This window comes from Pantherophis guttatus, chromosome 2 (genome assembly GCF_059756535.1).
Source record: "Pantherophis guttatus breed Tessera chromosome 2, ASM5975653v1, whole genome shotgun sequence".
Classification (NCBI taxonomy): Eukaryota; Metazoa; Chordata; class Lepidosauria; order Squamata; family Colubridae; genus Pantherophis; species Pantherophis guttatus.
Window position 1 is genome coordinate 221,051,905 of NC_142064.1, and position 16,610 is coordinate 221,068,514.

Here is a 16,610-nt window from a genome sequence, read left to right on the forward strand (position 1 = left end):
CCTTTCATGTGGAGCCTAAACTTTTTATTGCTAAGTGAGACAGTTGTTAAGTGAGTTTTGCCCCATTATATTATGACCCTTCCTGCCACAATTACGAAGTGAATCACTGCAGATTGTTAAGTTAGTAACATGATTGCAAAGTGAATCTGGTTTCCCCATGGACTTCGTTTGTCAGAAGGTCCCAAAAAGTGATCACACATGACCCCAGGGTACTGCAATGTCACAAATATGAACCAGTTGCCAAGCATCTGAATTTTGATCACATGACCATGGGGATGCTGCAATGGTCGTAAGCGTGAAAAACGGTCCTAAGTCATTTTTTCAGTGCCATTATAACTTCGAACAGTCATTAAACGAATGATTGTAAGTTGAGGACTATCTGCATCAGTGATGGGTTGCCCTCGGTTCACGCTGGTTCTATAGAACCAGTGTAGTAAAACTGATGGGAGGCTCCACCCACCAACCCTGACATCATCAGAACGCTTCTGCGCATACTTTTGTGCATGTGCGGCCCCGTTGCGAACTGGTAGTAAAGGTAAGTAGAACCCACCCCTGATCTGCATACCACTTATGCTAAACATTAATCATGTAGATGAGTTGAAAGTAATACATCCCTGTGTCACGCTAACTTCATTTGAATGGTACTCAGAAACCTAAAAGGGAAAGGGCCACTGAAGCTACTGCTGGTGATCATTCTGGAGTCAGAGAAATGGAAATAGATGTCAGTTATGGGGACAGCACAGCAGCCAATGTGGTTGAAAATAGAAGCCACTGCAGGGATATAAAAGGGATCAGAAACTACTGCTGGTGTCCTTGCTAAATGGAAAGAGAAGCTGTGGGTGGATCAGGGAGCAGTAAAGTTATTAGCTGGACCACATGCAGAAAGATCTTTGCTGGAACATATATAAGAGATAGATCTAATTACCTTATCAGTATAAACAGAGGCCAATGTGAAAAGATGTATATTTGCCTAAGGCCAGTGCAGAGCACCAGGTAGCTTTCTTAGACATCAAAGCTATCAAAGAAGATGGGGTTTTTTGGTGTTAAGATTTCTAGCAGGTAGCAAAAAATGAACTGGAGTTGCCAATTCAATGCCTCTATTATTATGTATTATTTTCTAAACTGTACGTAGCAGTAAATGTAAGCAGTGCTGGTTATTTGGAAACCCTAAGAAACAAAGACCTAAGACTGCTCAAATAAAAGGGATTCAAAAATGGAAAAAGCGTAAAAGTTGCAGGCATGTGAATGCTGACAGGGCCATATTGAATCATGTATCGTCTGTCACCAGGGGAATTGATGAAGTCAGTGAAAAATGAATTAGACAAGGAAAAATGGCTAATGTAATATTTACTACAGCAATGGTCTATTTATCTCTTCTAGCTCACTAAGTGCATTTGGGAGGTGTCAACTTTTTATGAGCCTGTTATGAAAGGACTGCTTCAGTTTGTCAAATATTTGATCCCAGTAGTCCAGAATTAAACAATTGCCATCCTTGCCAAATATGTCCAGAAAAAAAATGCTGTGGAAATTAAGAAAGCCCAGCTTTCCACTGTAATAATACACTCCATGCAGGACATATCCAAACAGTAGTCATATCTTTAGAACTGTTGCCATGGTAAAAGGGGAAATTATTGTGAAGATAAATGATAAAAGATAAAACTACAATGAAAATTTCTAGGATTTCATACAATTGTTGATGCTGCTACCACAGGACTGGAGAATTATATCCTTGCCTGCGCTGAGAACAAAGGCTTGGAGGTTATTCAGTGTCATGGTCAGAAGTATGATGGTGCTGCAGCAACCTTGGCAATATTAAGATGTGTGGCCATGGTGGCAGTTGAAGTTGCCAAGGCTGAGAAACACTAGAAAAAATTATATTCAATGTATTCATATTCAGTACATTCAGGCCAAATCTCAAGGAAAAAGGTGGAAGCTCTGTGTGTTCATTGTGCATATATGGGGCTATAGAATAATGTAGGATAGGCCAGAACTTCCCAGTTTTGTTTGTCTTGCCTTTGTCTTTTTTTGTGTGTGTGAAAACATTTGCTGAAGGTCTTTTCTGTCATCATTTTCACTGATTTTTCCCTCACACTTAAACAATTAAAGTTCTACATGCTGGGCATCTCATTATGACTTGTTGATTGCTTGGCATTTGCATTTTGCCTTCACTATGAAAATGTTATCTAATGTAATTCTATCTTCCTCAAAATTCAAGAAAAAGCACAGGCAAGATGACCTATAGAAAAAAAAGTAAACCGTTTATTCTACAGGGTTTCTTTAAACAAAAATTCCTGGAGAGTATCAAAACTGATTTTGGATCTGCCCAGGACATCACAACAGCATCATTTGGGGAAAATAAAACAAATAGCAGCCTGACATTAAATATATATTTAATGGGGAATGTTAATAAGTCAAACCCCATTTTGAGGAGTTCTGCATAGATGAAAAATTGGGGAGCCTTGAAAACAGTTTTAAAAACATTGTGTTTCATATATGTATGCACATTATTACAATTCGGCTTCCTCATAAGGTTAGTGGAAAGAATACTTTTATTCAGCAGTTCTCCCTACATACACTGATCTACATTGTTTTCCTTTGCATCCAGTGACAATTGATTCAAGGCTGATTCAGACCAGCAACAAAAGGACCAGATACACCTATTATAAATATTTTCCTAGGCAACTGCTAAGCTTTATGTTCTGTATTTCATGAGATATGTACATAAACCATGGTCAAGGGCTCTAGCCTATATTGAGTTTTTCTGCTGATTGGTTTATTATAATGTAAAGACTAATAAAATAATAGCAGGCTTGATCTTCCTAAGCTTAAAAGATAATAGGCATGGTGACTATGGTTGTGAATTAATGGGATGTTTGCTATATGGGAGAAAGACTATGACAAATCTAGCCAAAAATTAAAGTGCAGAAGCATCATACTGATAACAAAAGCCATGTATTTCCAGTCAACAGTATAACATAGTTACAAAAAGTCAAATGTATAGTCTTTTTCATTTTAGAATAGTTTCTAAATTACAGAAAATCAAATTTCCATTTTATTCTGCATTGATTAGACCCCCATGTAAGAAGAATGTCTATATCGAGGCCAGCAGTTTCAGAAGGGTTCCGATAAACAAGAAAGCAAAGATGCCATTACTTAGTTTAGCCTTGAGAGGAAATGACTGAGTGGATTATTATAGCACTCTTCAAATATCTGAAACTGTATCACGCAAAATAAAGCTGTGGTCTATCAGATAGCACATCTTGGAATGCTAAATGCAAGTTATAGGAATATATATATATATATATATATATATTTAATTTTGATTTATATGCCGCCCTTCTCCGAAGACTCAGGGCGGCTTACAATGTGCTCAGCAATAGCCTTCATCCTTTTGTATATTTATACAAAGTCAGCTTATTGCCCCCACAAACTGGGTCCTCATTTCACCTACCTTAGAAAGGATGGAAGGCTGAGTCAACCTTGAGCCTTGGTGAGATTCGAACCCTGCAGTAATTGCAGGCAGCTGGTCTTAATAAGCTTAATAACAGGGTGCCTTAAACCCCTGTACTACCAAGGCTCTATTTCTTCATTTCTTCTTCATTTGAAGAAGAAATTGTATTGGTAAGCACAGTTTGGCAGTGGAACCAATTACTCAGAATGTAGGTGAGCTTTCTACTAGATATGTTCAAGCAGAAGTCATTTGTATCCAACGTTTGGATCCAATTTTGGAGTACAGAACAGGGATTGGACACCATAATCTAAATGGGTCTTTCCAGTTCTATGATTCTGCTGCCCCTAAAGATTCAGGGCTTTGTATTTTTGACTTTGAAATGTTATTAACACAGTGGCTTAATAGACTACTTATTTATTTAAGAACATTAATTCCTATTACTTCAGGAGGTAGTTCACAATACAGAATGTTAAAATGCAAGTATAAACAAGTACACAAGTATAAACAAGTGTAATAAATGCAAAAACTGAAGCTACCATAATTTTCACTCATGATTTTTAAATCGCAGACTGAAAAACCTGGTTTTTAGAGACTTCTGGAAGGCCAAGAGGATTGTGGTTGATTGGCTCTCTACAGACAGGCTATTCCACATGCCAGATGCTGCAACTATTGGGAGACAATATGAAATCTTTTCACCAAAATTTCTAAAACTTCTCATACATTTAAAAGGTATTGAGGTTAATTATTCCACTGCATCTTGCAAAGAAGCATTTTTCTTGTTGCTTCTATCTTTAGAAGGTAAAATTCCTCCTCAAAAGCCAATTTAAAAAGTAAATAATAACAGACAGAACTTTTCAAATTAGTTCCAAATTGGCTCTGTGGCAATATGTCACTTATTAAAAATAACAAAAATGCTCAAAATACACTCTAAAATAGATAGCTGTGTCTTCCTACTTACATCATATATAAAGAAAATACCTGCACATTTAAAGAGTTAACAGGAGTAGAAAAAGAGCTAAATATGAGAAATTTTCAGTCTGCCTAGTTTTGTACATAATGAGCACTAATCTTGGAAGGCAAAACCCAAGGGAAAAAAACCCTCTCTTTTAATGAGATAGTTGCAATTTAGCCAAATACTTCCAACCAATTTGCAATTAGTATAAATGAAACAGATGTTCTAGGATAAAATGCACCATGTGGATCTGAACTCATATGGTGAGTATCTGCACTGATTTTGATTTATGCATCGATATACACAGATTCCAGTTTTGTTGCATTTCAAACAAACAAAAATTCTTTCAATTTGAACTATGGAAAGTAAAGCCTGCATCTGGTGAAGAAGACATGGCACATTGTAGAAGAAGATAATGTTTATGGAGAAATGCAAGAATTATTATAAGAAAGAAAGATGAGTAAAATGAAAAGAGGTTGTCAAGATACTAGAATCTGCAGCAAAGGGAAAGAGGGTCAGACTGACAAAAAAAACATGCACTCTTACAATGCAACCCCTCTCTGATGGCACCATAAGATGATGCTACCTAGAAGGAAAAAGGTTACATAAATTTATGTAACCTTTTGGGCACCCTCATGAGGGAGCCAGGAAAATCTGCCTGATTTGGCTTATCCGGAGGGCTTCAAACTAAAATTGGAAGAGGAGGGTGGCTGATCTTTAGGATCCTTAGGACCTAATCTCAAGCATAAACTACAAGGCAACCAATCAAACAAGGAGGTAGAGTGGTGTGGAAGGAAGAAAAACTCAAGATACGAAATAGGAGATGTGGGAAGTAAACTTAGGATCAGCCATAAAGGACTCAGATGCCTATACACTAGAGTTCAGAGTGTGAGGAACAAACAGGGTGAATTTGAGGTCCTAGTAGATGAGGGTAGGTATGATATAGTTGCCTATTCTGAAATTTGGTAGGATGAAACTCATGAATGGAATGTATTGCTAGAAGGATATAAAATGTTCAAAAGAAACAGACCTAACAAAAGAAGAAATGGAGTTGCATTATATGTAAGAAATCACCAATTCTCCAGAAATGTATAAAATCAAGGATGAAAGCCTCCTTGAACGCATTTGAGTTAATGTAAAAGGAAAAAAATAATGATATTTATTTATTTATTTGTCAAACATGTACAAGATAACAGGTATAAGTATAAACATGGATATGAACATAGGAAATGAGTACAAATAAAAGGAAACATTAGGACAGGGACGGTAGGCACGCTGATGCGCTTATGCACGCTCCCTTTACAGACCTCTTAGCAATGGGGTGAGGTCCACAGTAGACAGTTTAAGGTTGAAGCTGTGGGGGTTTGAGGATGTAAGAATAGATAAGTATATACCATAGGTGTATACTACAGCCCCCCACCACCACCACCACCACCAAGCAGAGGAAATAGATGCTTCTGAATATTATCTCGCTTCTCAGGATTTAAAGAATGTTTCAGCCCTGTTTGCTTAAATAACGGTTTTTGTGTATTTCTGTCAAAGTCACCTCCCTTACTCTCTACCAGCCAAAAGAATAAATTATGTGACAAAAACCTGTTTGGATTTCTGCCCAACTTTGGATTGATTCCATTGTAGGAGTCTTGGCTTGTAACTAGAGAATATGTTTTCATATCTGGTTTTAGGGCTACCAAAGCATGGAAAATAAAAGAGAAAAGCTGGACAATGGCCATATTGATCAAAGAAGAACTAGGCCCGAAGGGCACTGAATCTTAATGCTAATTCACCTGTTTTCTTAACTATTAAATTTCAGTGTAAAAAAAACTCTCTTGAGATCATAATGTTGAATATTTATATCATTCCAAAAATGTCTATTGATTATTCTTTTGATATATTGGCGAATTTAGAAAAAAAATCCTGACTGAGATCATTCCAAAAATTCCTAAAGTAAATATCAGTTTAGGTTATTGTAATGTTAAGATGGGACCATCCATACAAGATCATATTAATGCCAACAATATACACAATGACTCTTCTTTGTATTACTCTTATGGTCCATTAGGAACCAGAAAAGGTTTACTGCTGTGCACCCTACTACACAAAGGTAACCTACAAACTTAAGAGGGGCAAAGACCAAAGCTTTGTTTATCCCTTTGCTTTATCAGAAGAGTAAAACAAGCATACCTTAGGTTATATTTGTGTCTTGATAACAACAGCTTTCTTTTTTCTGGCACTTATGTAAAAGAGAATACTGACCCATCCACCAGTTCTCTAACCTTTTATGGAGACTCAGAACTTGGATCCCATAACTCAGATGATTGGTAGTCTTTACTTCATTCAGAGGTATACTAGAAGGATAAAATGAGCCAGAGTCGGCACTGAAGCAGTATTTAAATATATGAATACTGAGGAAGCCCTGACTTTGGCAGTCATAGTTACTTCACCTGAGAAAGGTGTTGAGTCTATGAAAAATTGGGAGCAGAATTAAGAACACTTGAACTGTTTCTCCCAATAGGTCACAGTTAATAGGAACTTTATTGGAACATCTTACATCCTGTGACAATATCTGTAACACCATCAAATATCTACATCTACTTATCCTGGGTCCTTAGGAAGGACTCGATAGGTGGACAAAAATGCAAAATCTACTCTAAACATCTGGCTGATTGTGCAGCAAACCATAATAATAAGGGTGATCCAATTACAGATCAATCAGTTTGACTGATGTCATATATCTTTTGCCTAATATTCAAGACTAGGCAACTGAAAAGAGTTTATTAGTAAAAGAACAATCCTGTTTTAGACCTTACCACTCTACTATTAATAACCGATTCATTTTATGTTATCGTGTAGAAAAATACAATTAAGGAGTTAATTGTTTACAACTTCTATAGACTTTGGCATAGGCCTTGATAATTCAATAAACAGACACATACTCTAAAAAAAAATGTGGCCTTGAACATGAAACCTAGATTCTGTATCTGTCCACGGTTTGAAATTCAAACTCTTATTTACAGGTATTTATAGGCATGCGAGGCTCTCAAAATGGGAAAATTTGCCCTTCTTCCCACAGAAAGAGATTTTTTTTAAAATTTGATTTATATGCCGCCCTTCTCCGGAGACTCAGGGCGGCTTACAATGCGTTAAGCAATAGCCTTCATACTTTTGTATATAGATTGAAAAAAAGATTTCAAAAGAGTACTGTACAGTATTTGCATAGCTCAGCATTGTTTTCAACCCCAAACTGTTTTTGATGTTTAGGAGAGCAAACAGCTTGCTCTCTTGAAATCTCTCTCCAATCTTTCTGCTCTGTAAAAAACAAAGGGGGGGGGAGAAAAAAACTCAGATCAGGTGCAGAACAAGGCATACTGACTATAATGGTGCTCATATGACTGAGGAAACACTGCAATGGTTACACATGGGCCATAAATGGGTCATTTCTTTCAGCACTGTCATAACTTTGAATAATTGCTGCACAAATGGTCAGTAAGCAAAGATTACCTAAACTTTTGCAGAGAACATACTTACCTATCATTAACAGAACCGTGTCCTTTATATCAAGGGTCCCCAATCTCCAGTCCGTGGACTAGTACTGGTCTGCAGCCCACTGGGAACTGGGCCAAACAAGTGACGGATGAGTGTGCAAAGCTCCATTTCAGGGGTGTCAAACTTGATTTCATTGAGGGGGGCATCAGGGTTGTGTTTGACATGGGTGTGTGTGGCCAGGGTGGGCGTGGCCAGGTCAACGTCACTCATGTCAGGGGCACCTATGGTGGCCCAGGCAGGGCTGGGGAGATCCTCCTGCAGCCCCTGCAGAAGACTGCAGGAGGCCATCGCGGCCCTCCCAAGCTCTGTTTTTGCTGGCAGAGGTACCTCAGGTCGGTCCATCGCTATTTCCAGGGCAGTCCTGCAGTCCAGATCTAAGCACCCCGCTAGCCGGATTCGGCCTTGAGTTTGACAGCCCTGTTTTATTTGCATATGTGCGGGATTAGGTTGTGTGTCCTTCCCCCTGCTGCTGCTGCTAGTCCACAGAGCCACAGAACCACAGAGCTAGTCCATAGAACCACAGAGCCACAGAGCTAGTCCACAGAACCACAGAACAGGTTGGGAACTGCTGCTTTATATCAAAGACCATCCAGGAGAGAGTAGAATTTGATGGTTATTTTCCACCTCTGGAATCATCAAAGTGATCCTTGAGGAAATAATCACATTTTTTAAGGCTGCTAGAAAAAACTAGAAGTTATGGACTGCCTTTTGATATTCTTCCAAATCAATAGCAGAGTCTCCACTGCTATGCCTTCCCTACTTTATTGGCACTGGGGCTAAAAACTGGGCAGTGAAGATATGTCAGAACCACTGGAAATCTACAATATTCGATATCTTCCCACTGCTGTTATATGAATCCATACAAACCTGGAAACTATGTCAGCCCCAAAATTGAATGCAGTATATATCTTCCCTTTGACTGGAGAGGAAGGACACGAATTCATTTTTTCCACAAATGCAACTTTACACACCCACACAATCACACATACAAATATACTGCAGGATAACATTACTTCCTTTATTTTTAAAAAAATCCGTTTATTTAGCTGCCTAGTTATCAGTGGCTATTAAGTTAAACATGCATCCAAAAATCTGAAATATTGTTACTATTGTATTGTTCTTTGTTAAGCTGTAGAACAGATATCAAAACTTGACTATTCTGCCATCTACTGATCGAAATAAAGTTTATAAGAAACTATTTTACCATTAAACAAATAAAAGTAAGGTCTGTTCTTGAATTAACATTATTTTCAAGTGTATTTTAGTTATTAATACTGTACTCTTTGTAAAGTAGAACTAGGGGTGTTGGAATCAAGATGTTGGACTAGAATGGAAGAGCCATAAATTTCTACATGAAACTCACTGATTGACCCTTGTTCAATTAATCTCACAGGTGGTTGTGGAAGGATAAAATAACAAGGGATCTCTATACAAATCACATTGAGCTTGACTTCCCAGAAGAAATGTAGAATATTGTATAAATCTAATAAGTAACTAAGTCAATCAATGTCTGTGGATTTTACATTTTTATTTCTGCAAGGTAGACTAGGAGGAAAATAACCTTCATGAAGCATCCTTGAAATTGAGCTCAACTGCTGAAACTACATGGAGATTTCCCTGTAATTTTCTTGAGATTACCTGCTTGTCTCCCATCCAAGAACTATCTGTAATCTATCCTGCTTAGTTTTTTTAGATCAGCCAAGATCAGTCGTAAACTGTACAGCCATACTAGTTCAACCACATTTTCAATCACTGAGCATTTTAAAGTAAAGCATAAAACCCAAACATTGCTTAAGATGCCTTAAAAATAATAAAGGTGGAATACAAATAAATAAAAAAAAATGTTTATCAGATAAACTGCTTTACTGTAATCAGTTTATAGTTTAAAAGCATGAAGACATATTAATTCTTCATACTTTGCTGTTTGCATCCTTTCCCACCCAATGAAGTGTGGGGAAGACTTTAGGTAGAGCCAGCATGGTCATACTCCACTCAGTATCAAGGATGCCACTGTAGAAGTGGTCTACAGCAGTGGTCCCCAACCTTTTTATCGCCGCGGACCAATCAGCCTTTGATAATTTTACCGTGGCCCGCTGAGCGCGCGCAGGGGTGGGGGCTTTGGGCCACACGTGCGTACCTGCACGGGGCTCTCTTCCCTGGAGCCTTTGCGCACGGCCCAGGAGCTTTTGCGCACGGCCCAGGAGCTTTTGCGCACGGCCCAGGAGCCTTTGCGCTGCAGCGTTCATGTCCCCCGGCCGCTGCGCGGCCCGGTGCCAGGTACTCCACGGCCCGGCACCGGTCCGCGGACCGGGGGTTGGGGACCACTGGTCTACAGTATTAAGTATCTGGGGGTGGGGATAAACTAACAATCTGAACTTAGTGAAGCGTGCAACCAGCATCTGCATTTCCTGCGTCGGCTGAGGAGAGCATATCTTTCTGCTTCTGTCCTGGCTACTTTTTACAGAGGAACAACTGAGAGAGTCTTAACAAACTGCATCACTGTCTGGTTTGGTGGTTGCAGTGCCTCAGAGAGAAAGTCCATACAGAGAGTAGTAAGGACAGCCAAGAATATAAGAAGCTCGCTTCCTGTTATTCAGGATACTGCTTATAAGCGATATGTGCTTAGAGCTCAAAGCGTTGTTAGAGATCCCACACACCCACTTCACGGTCTGTTTCTGGTCCCCTCTGGGAGGAGGTTTTGAAGTATTTCTAGCAGGACTGCCAGATTTTGCAACAGCTTTGTTCCCTATGCCATCCGTCTGGTAAACTTGCAAAATTCGTTTTTCTCACCATGTACATGTATACATCCGAATTAAGACTGTGTTTCTCCGTGTCATATAATACATGTGGGTATATGCATAATTTTGAATTTATTTATTTATTTTGTCATGTTTATGTAGTGTATTTTGTAGATGGAGACCCTTTGAGAGCTGCATGCAATGAAATTTCATTTTAATGTACGCCGATTAGTGTATATTCAAAGTGATGATAAAGTTATTCTAAGTCTAAGTCTAAAGGGGCTGGGATTCTATATACCTGTCTTTGGTCAGGATAACTCTTGGAAATCTGAAAAGGAATGGGCCAAAATTGGTGTGAGGGAGAAACCAGCAAAATAAAATTTAAGTTGGAAAATGGACCCAATCCAGCCAGAGCCAGCAAAGAAAAAAAAAGTCCTAAACAATATGCTCAACAATTCCTAATGGAAAGTCAATTGTCCAGCAGTTTGGAACGTTGCTGATTTCTCCACTCGAAGGCTGCACTTCCTCCTTCCCAGTCATGTGACCAAACCTAGAACTATCATTAAGAGATTGGAAACAATTGCAGAACAATTCCAGAATCTGTTCGCTGAATATTTTCTGTATTTGTTCTAGTCAGGATTTCTTTTCTTTTTTTTTAAACTCATGATGTAATTCCTCCATGTCCCGCAGCCAAATCACAGGAATGAAATTTATCTGGTGGTCCAAATTTAGCCTTCCCCTACCTGGGTGTTTCCTGACTGTGGACTTCAACTCCCAGAATTGCTAGCTGGGGAGTTCTGGGAATTGAAGTCCACGCGTCTTAAAGGTGCTGAGATTTGAGAAACATAGTTCTGAAGCAACCCTGATGCCTTAAAGGACCTTTTAGAAAAAGAAAAACGGGAACGCTCAGCGCTTCTTTGCCTCGGAAAGCGTTTCTGACAACTCTTCCGCACGCTCCTCCACCAAGTGTCAGCGAGCGAGAAACGAGGTGCTCCTGGACTACAACTCCCACAATGCTTCGCAGGCGGGGAGCGCTACCCGATAAGCGAGAGCGGAGCTCATTGGTGAAAGAATCAGGGCCTATCAGCTCGTCTTTCATTGTGCGGTGGCAGCAACCGACATACACACATTAAGCCGAGAGCCGGCCAAAGGTGGAAGGGGGGGGGGTCTTGTTCGTGCGTCTCTTGCTGCCGCCGCTGCTGCTCGCCGCCCGCCCGCCTTTGCAGACGGGCTCTTGCGCTCTTCCGCGGAGCAGAGACGCAGCCATGAATCTGGGGTAAGGAAGCAGCGAAGCCCCGCGGCAATGCCACGTTCTTGGGTGACCTCGTCCTTTCGAGACGGAGGAGGCTAGCGGGAGGAGGCGGAATCCTTTGCCCTCCAGCCGGAGCCACAGCTCCCACGAAGCCGCCGAGATCGTCCCTCTTCGAAGCCTGGTGTCATGGCTTTTCCAGGGGTTGCGAGAGCTGCTCCTGCCTAGCTCTGCCCCGTCCGTTTCGCGTGGCAAGTGTACTGAGCTCGGTTGATGGTGCGGGGTGTGTGTGTGTGTTTTTTTATCAGCCTTGCAAACAACAACAACAACAACAACACCACCGTGCTTAGTAGTGTTGAGGCTTGGCTGAAGGCTGTGCTAGGTAGGAATGCCGGCTGCCCTAGTCCCCGCCAGGAGCTGGACAGCTTCAGCTGCAGGTTTCTCTCTAGGTCAGTGTTTCTCAACCTTGGAAGCTTGAAGATGGGTGGACTTCAACTCCCAGAATCCCCCAGCCAGCAACGCTGGCTGGGGGAATTCTGGGAGTTGAAGTCCACCCATCTTCAAGCTTCCAAGGTTGAGAAACACTGCTCTAGGTTGTCCCAAAGGTGCTTTTTTTCCCCCCTAGAGGCAAACTGGACTTTCTGCTTTTTCTTTGAAGACGTTTCGCTTCTCATTTAAAAAGCTTCTTCAGCTCTGATGGGATGGTGGGGAAAAGAAAGGATTGGAAGCAGCGAAATGTCTTCAAAGGAAAACAAAAGTCCAGTTGCCTCTTGGGGGGAAAAAAAGCACCTTTGGGACAACCGTGACCTGAATGACTGAGAATCTCCATTGATGTTTCTCTAGGTTGCGGTCAAGAGTGTGGACCGTGAGGTTTTTGATAACCACCAGATATTTGGAAGTAAATATTATTGAGTACTGACCAGAGTCCTGCAATCTAGAATTCAGGAATTTCATTTTTTATTATCAGCCCCGGTGAATTCAGGTTGTCATTCTTTTTATCAGGGAAACAAAAACACTCAAAAGGCAAATCACATTCCAAGGAAAAGAATTGCTCTGTTTAACAACAACAATAAAATATTAGTGCCAGGAAAGAGGGAAAGCATTTACACAGAAAAGGGCTGGGTAAAAAAAAAAATAGGTTCAGTAGGCTCAGGAAGAGATGTTAGCAGCAATCTCATGAATGTGGAGAAGAAGGCAGGTCTGGCTGTGAGCAATTGCAGCCACCAAATTGCATCACATGCAACAGACCTTCTCTTACTGGATGTGAGAACTTCCACATGGAGCCTCCTAGCTACCAACTGCCAACATATTCTTTTTGAAAATGATAAAACATTAAGATTGTTTATATGAACAATATTAACAGTTGCAAAATGATATCATTTAGACCACTTGTGCATCAATGAAGCAGGTCATTGTTCTGTAATACACTTGTGTGCAAACATGAAAGCAGAAGAGTTTTGTAGACGTTTTTCAAGGAACAGAGAAGGTCATTCTGTTGTGCGACTTTCGGTTGTTATTAGGTCCAATATCACATTTGTCTCCTCAAGCTTGCTAAGGGACTTTCCTCTAATTTGATTACTGGATAAGTACTTTATTAGATTAGGACCTGGCAGATGACATTTATGCCTTTATAATTTAAAGTATGATTATTGTTCAAACATAGTATATGTAGGTTTGCAATTAAAGGCTGTGGCTTCCTTCCTTGCAGAAAGTAATTATTTGGAGCACATGATTATTTGGTTATAGATTGCTTTAGATTTCCCAGCATAATTCAGGTCATGTTTAACTGTGATCCTTTTGTGACTCAACAAATAAGATGTGCAAAAATGGACATCCAATCTGTTATTCATAGCCACTGTTAGCAGCTCATTTCCCTATGTTTCTCCGCATGAGAAAGCTGTTATTTGAAACAGCTATGAGATTCTATAACCGTGATGGCGAACCTATGGCACGCGTGCCACAGGTGGCACACGTAGCCATATCAGTGGGCATGCGAGCTCAGCTCTGGCACACATGCATGCGCTGGCCAGCTGATTTTTGGGCCTTCTGGGCCCACCGGAAGTTGGCATATGGGCCATTTCCGGCTTCCGGAAGCCAATGAGGGGATGGGGAAGGCCATTTTTGCCCTCCCCAGGCTCCTAGAAAGGCTCTGGAGGCTGGGAAGAGCAAAAAACGGGACTTCTGATTCCACCGGAAGTTGGCAAATGAACCATTTCCGGCCTCCAGAGGGGTGGGGAAGGCCGTTTTCACCCTCCCCAAGCTCCTAGAAAGGCTCTGGAACCTGGGGAGAGAGAAAAACAGGCCTACGGGGCCCACCATGCCATTGTGTGCCAGGAGCAGGGGGGAGTGGGGGGTTTCACGCATGCATGCGCGGGGGAGGGGCTCATAGAATTATGGGTGTGGGTACACATGCGCATGACCCCCTCCCCCAGCACGCGATGGCAAAAAGGTTAGCCATCACTGTTCTATAATAATGATGACTACCTCCTCCTTCTCCTCCTCCTCCTCCTCCTATATCCCTCATCGGATGTTGGTGATCCTATTTTTATCAACAGCTGCACAAAAAAGTGATGCTGAGTTTTGTCCAAACCAGTCCATATTTTTCTGAGTGTCGCATCACATGTCCGAAATATTCTAATTTTTGCTTTTTAATGGTTGTAATGATTTCCCTTGCCTTTCCCAGGTGGCTTATCACCTCCTCATTTCTGATTTTATCAACCCATCTTATACCTGTAAATCCACATTTCCAATGCTTCTAGTCTCTTCAAGTGGCTTTCTGTCAGAAACCAACTCTCCACTCCGTAGAACAGGATAGAAAAAATGTAGCATCTGACAAGCCTGATTTTCAATTTTAGGCTTATGTTGTGACTGCAGAAGACCTTCAGTCATAATGATGAGTGAAACCTTCTTTCTTCTACTCTGCAGATTTACAATTATATGCAGAGGCTTTATTCTGAGAAAGGAAAGATAAGAGGCGGCTATGTTTACACATCATGCTAAGCTAGGAAGTTTTAGCTACACTTTGTTAAACAAACAAAGCTATGTTTTAATACAATGTGTAAACCCAGCTACAAATTCCACAGTGAACCATGGAGACCAAATGTGCTATGTAGAGAGCTTAATTGTTGCTGCTTTTCCAAACCAGTCAATCTAAAGTTCTGAAATCAGCTGTGAATAAAAGTATTTCAGAACTTAACGCTTTCTTTCCTTTCTCCACCCCTATGTGGAAGAATTTTTTTTAAAGGTCCTGTGATGCAGTCCGCAAGTAGACATATGCAGCATAGGTGATGATTTTCCTAGTTCTCTTCCCATGAGGACTAGAAACACGTAACCTTAAGGATAAAAGGGTTGTGCCTTTTTCACTCACCTCTGGGAAATGGCTTTGGAAAGCTTGGGTTTTTTTAGCTTTTAAGGCTAAATTAGCTGAAGGCATAATCCCCACAGTTAGCAATCTGTTTTCTGATAGTAGAATGATTACAAGAACCTTTAGTGGATAATCCGGGTTTATTATTGATTATTTTAGTATCCTTTGTTGACATTTTAGTTACAGTAATGTATATATTGTAATATGCATAGTAAGGTTAGATCTGGTGTTAAAAGTATGCAATCATCAGCAGAAGCAGAAGATGTTTTTATCTAATTTTCAAAGATGCTTCCTGCTTCGTAGCCAAGTAAACCTATTCCTTCTAGTCAAGTTACACATGCTAAAACTGGATCTGAACCATTTCATAAAGATGTGAGGTGATATATACATTTTCAGGAATATAGAAGTTCTTGTGCCTTCCCCTGCTACAGTAATCTCTGTGTGTATGTGCGTGCTCTTTACCATATACTGTATGTTCTCAAAATCTTTCCCCCAGTAAGGCAACAACATAAGATTTCAAAAACAAGTTAAAGCTTGCAAATCTAGTAAATGAATCACTGTTGTGTTCTGCATTAAAGAAAAAATACTGTGTAAGTATCTAAGAGTAGTAAACAGTTCATTTTCCTATTTTAGGGATTGGGTTTAAGATTTCTTTATTTACATTGTCCCAAAAATGACTTCTTACTCTTAGAAAATGGTGTTTTTATACCTGTTGTCTCTAAAATGACTTTTTTAAAATATGGAAATCTTATTCTAGGCAGTTTGACTTAAATATACTGGATAATTTCCATTCTGTATAATCTATTATTGTTTTTTTAAGAATTTAAGGAAAGAGAGGTAACTTTAGAAATGGAAAGGGGGGGGGGAACTAGAATATATCAAATTGCATATAGTAATCACTTTTCTTTAAGATCTTTATTATTTTCTACAAACAATGAAATAGACTTTATTGATTTATTTAAAAATTATGTTCCATACTGTTATTTTTTTCAAGCTGATTTCAATTATAGAAACATTAACCTTTTTTTTTCTTTTTTGATTACAGGGATGGTTTAAAGCTTGAAACTGAGATACTGGATGGAAAACCTAGACTGATAGTGGCTCCTTGTGGTATGATTACTCTTATATATAAAATTAGTCTGTATTGATGATCACCAGCAGTTTTTTGTTTGCTTTTTTTAAAAAAAGCCTTCGATTTTTAAACACCTTAATTAGATATATTCTTTGTTTGGATTATTTTTGTCTGGTTACTTCAGAAAACAGTAATGTTCCCAATTTAGTTCCCCTACAGATAATGTGGACTTCAGTTCCTC

General features: G+C 39.9%; 1 protein-coding gene across 3 annotated transcripts in view; it reads left to right on the forward strand.

The window, feature by feature from the left end:
* Positions 1 to 11,720: 11,720 nt before the first annotated feature.
* The window catches only part of CCDC66 (coiled-coil domain containing 66), a 38,151-nt gene continuing 33,261 nt past the window's right edge, over positions 11,721 to 16,610 (forward strand). The window contains exons 1-2 of one of the 3 annotated variants that reach the window (XM_034436777.3): positions 11,721 to 11,960; positions 16,343 to 16,407. In XM_034436777.3, the coding sequence (XP_034292668.2) occupies positions 11,950 to 11,960; positions 16,343 to 16,407 (76 nt within the window). In that variant the 5' untranslated portion in view covers positions 11,721 to 11,949. Of the gene's footprint in view, positions 12,185 to 16,342; positions 16,408 to 16,610 lie in introns of all 3 variants that reach the window. The other 2 variants (XR_015732668.1, XM_087887869.1) reach the window with 2 other exon arrangements.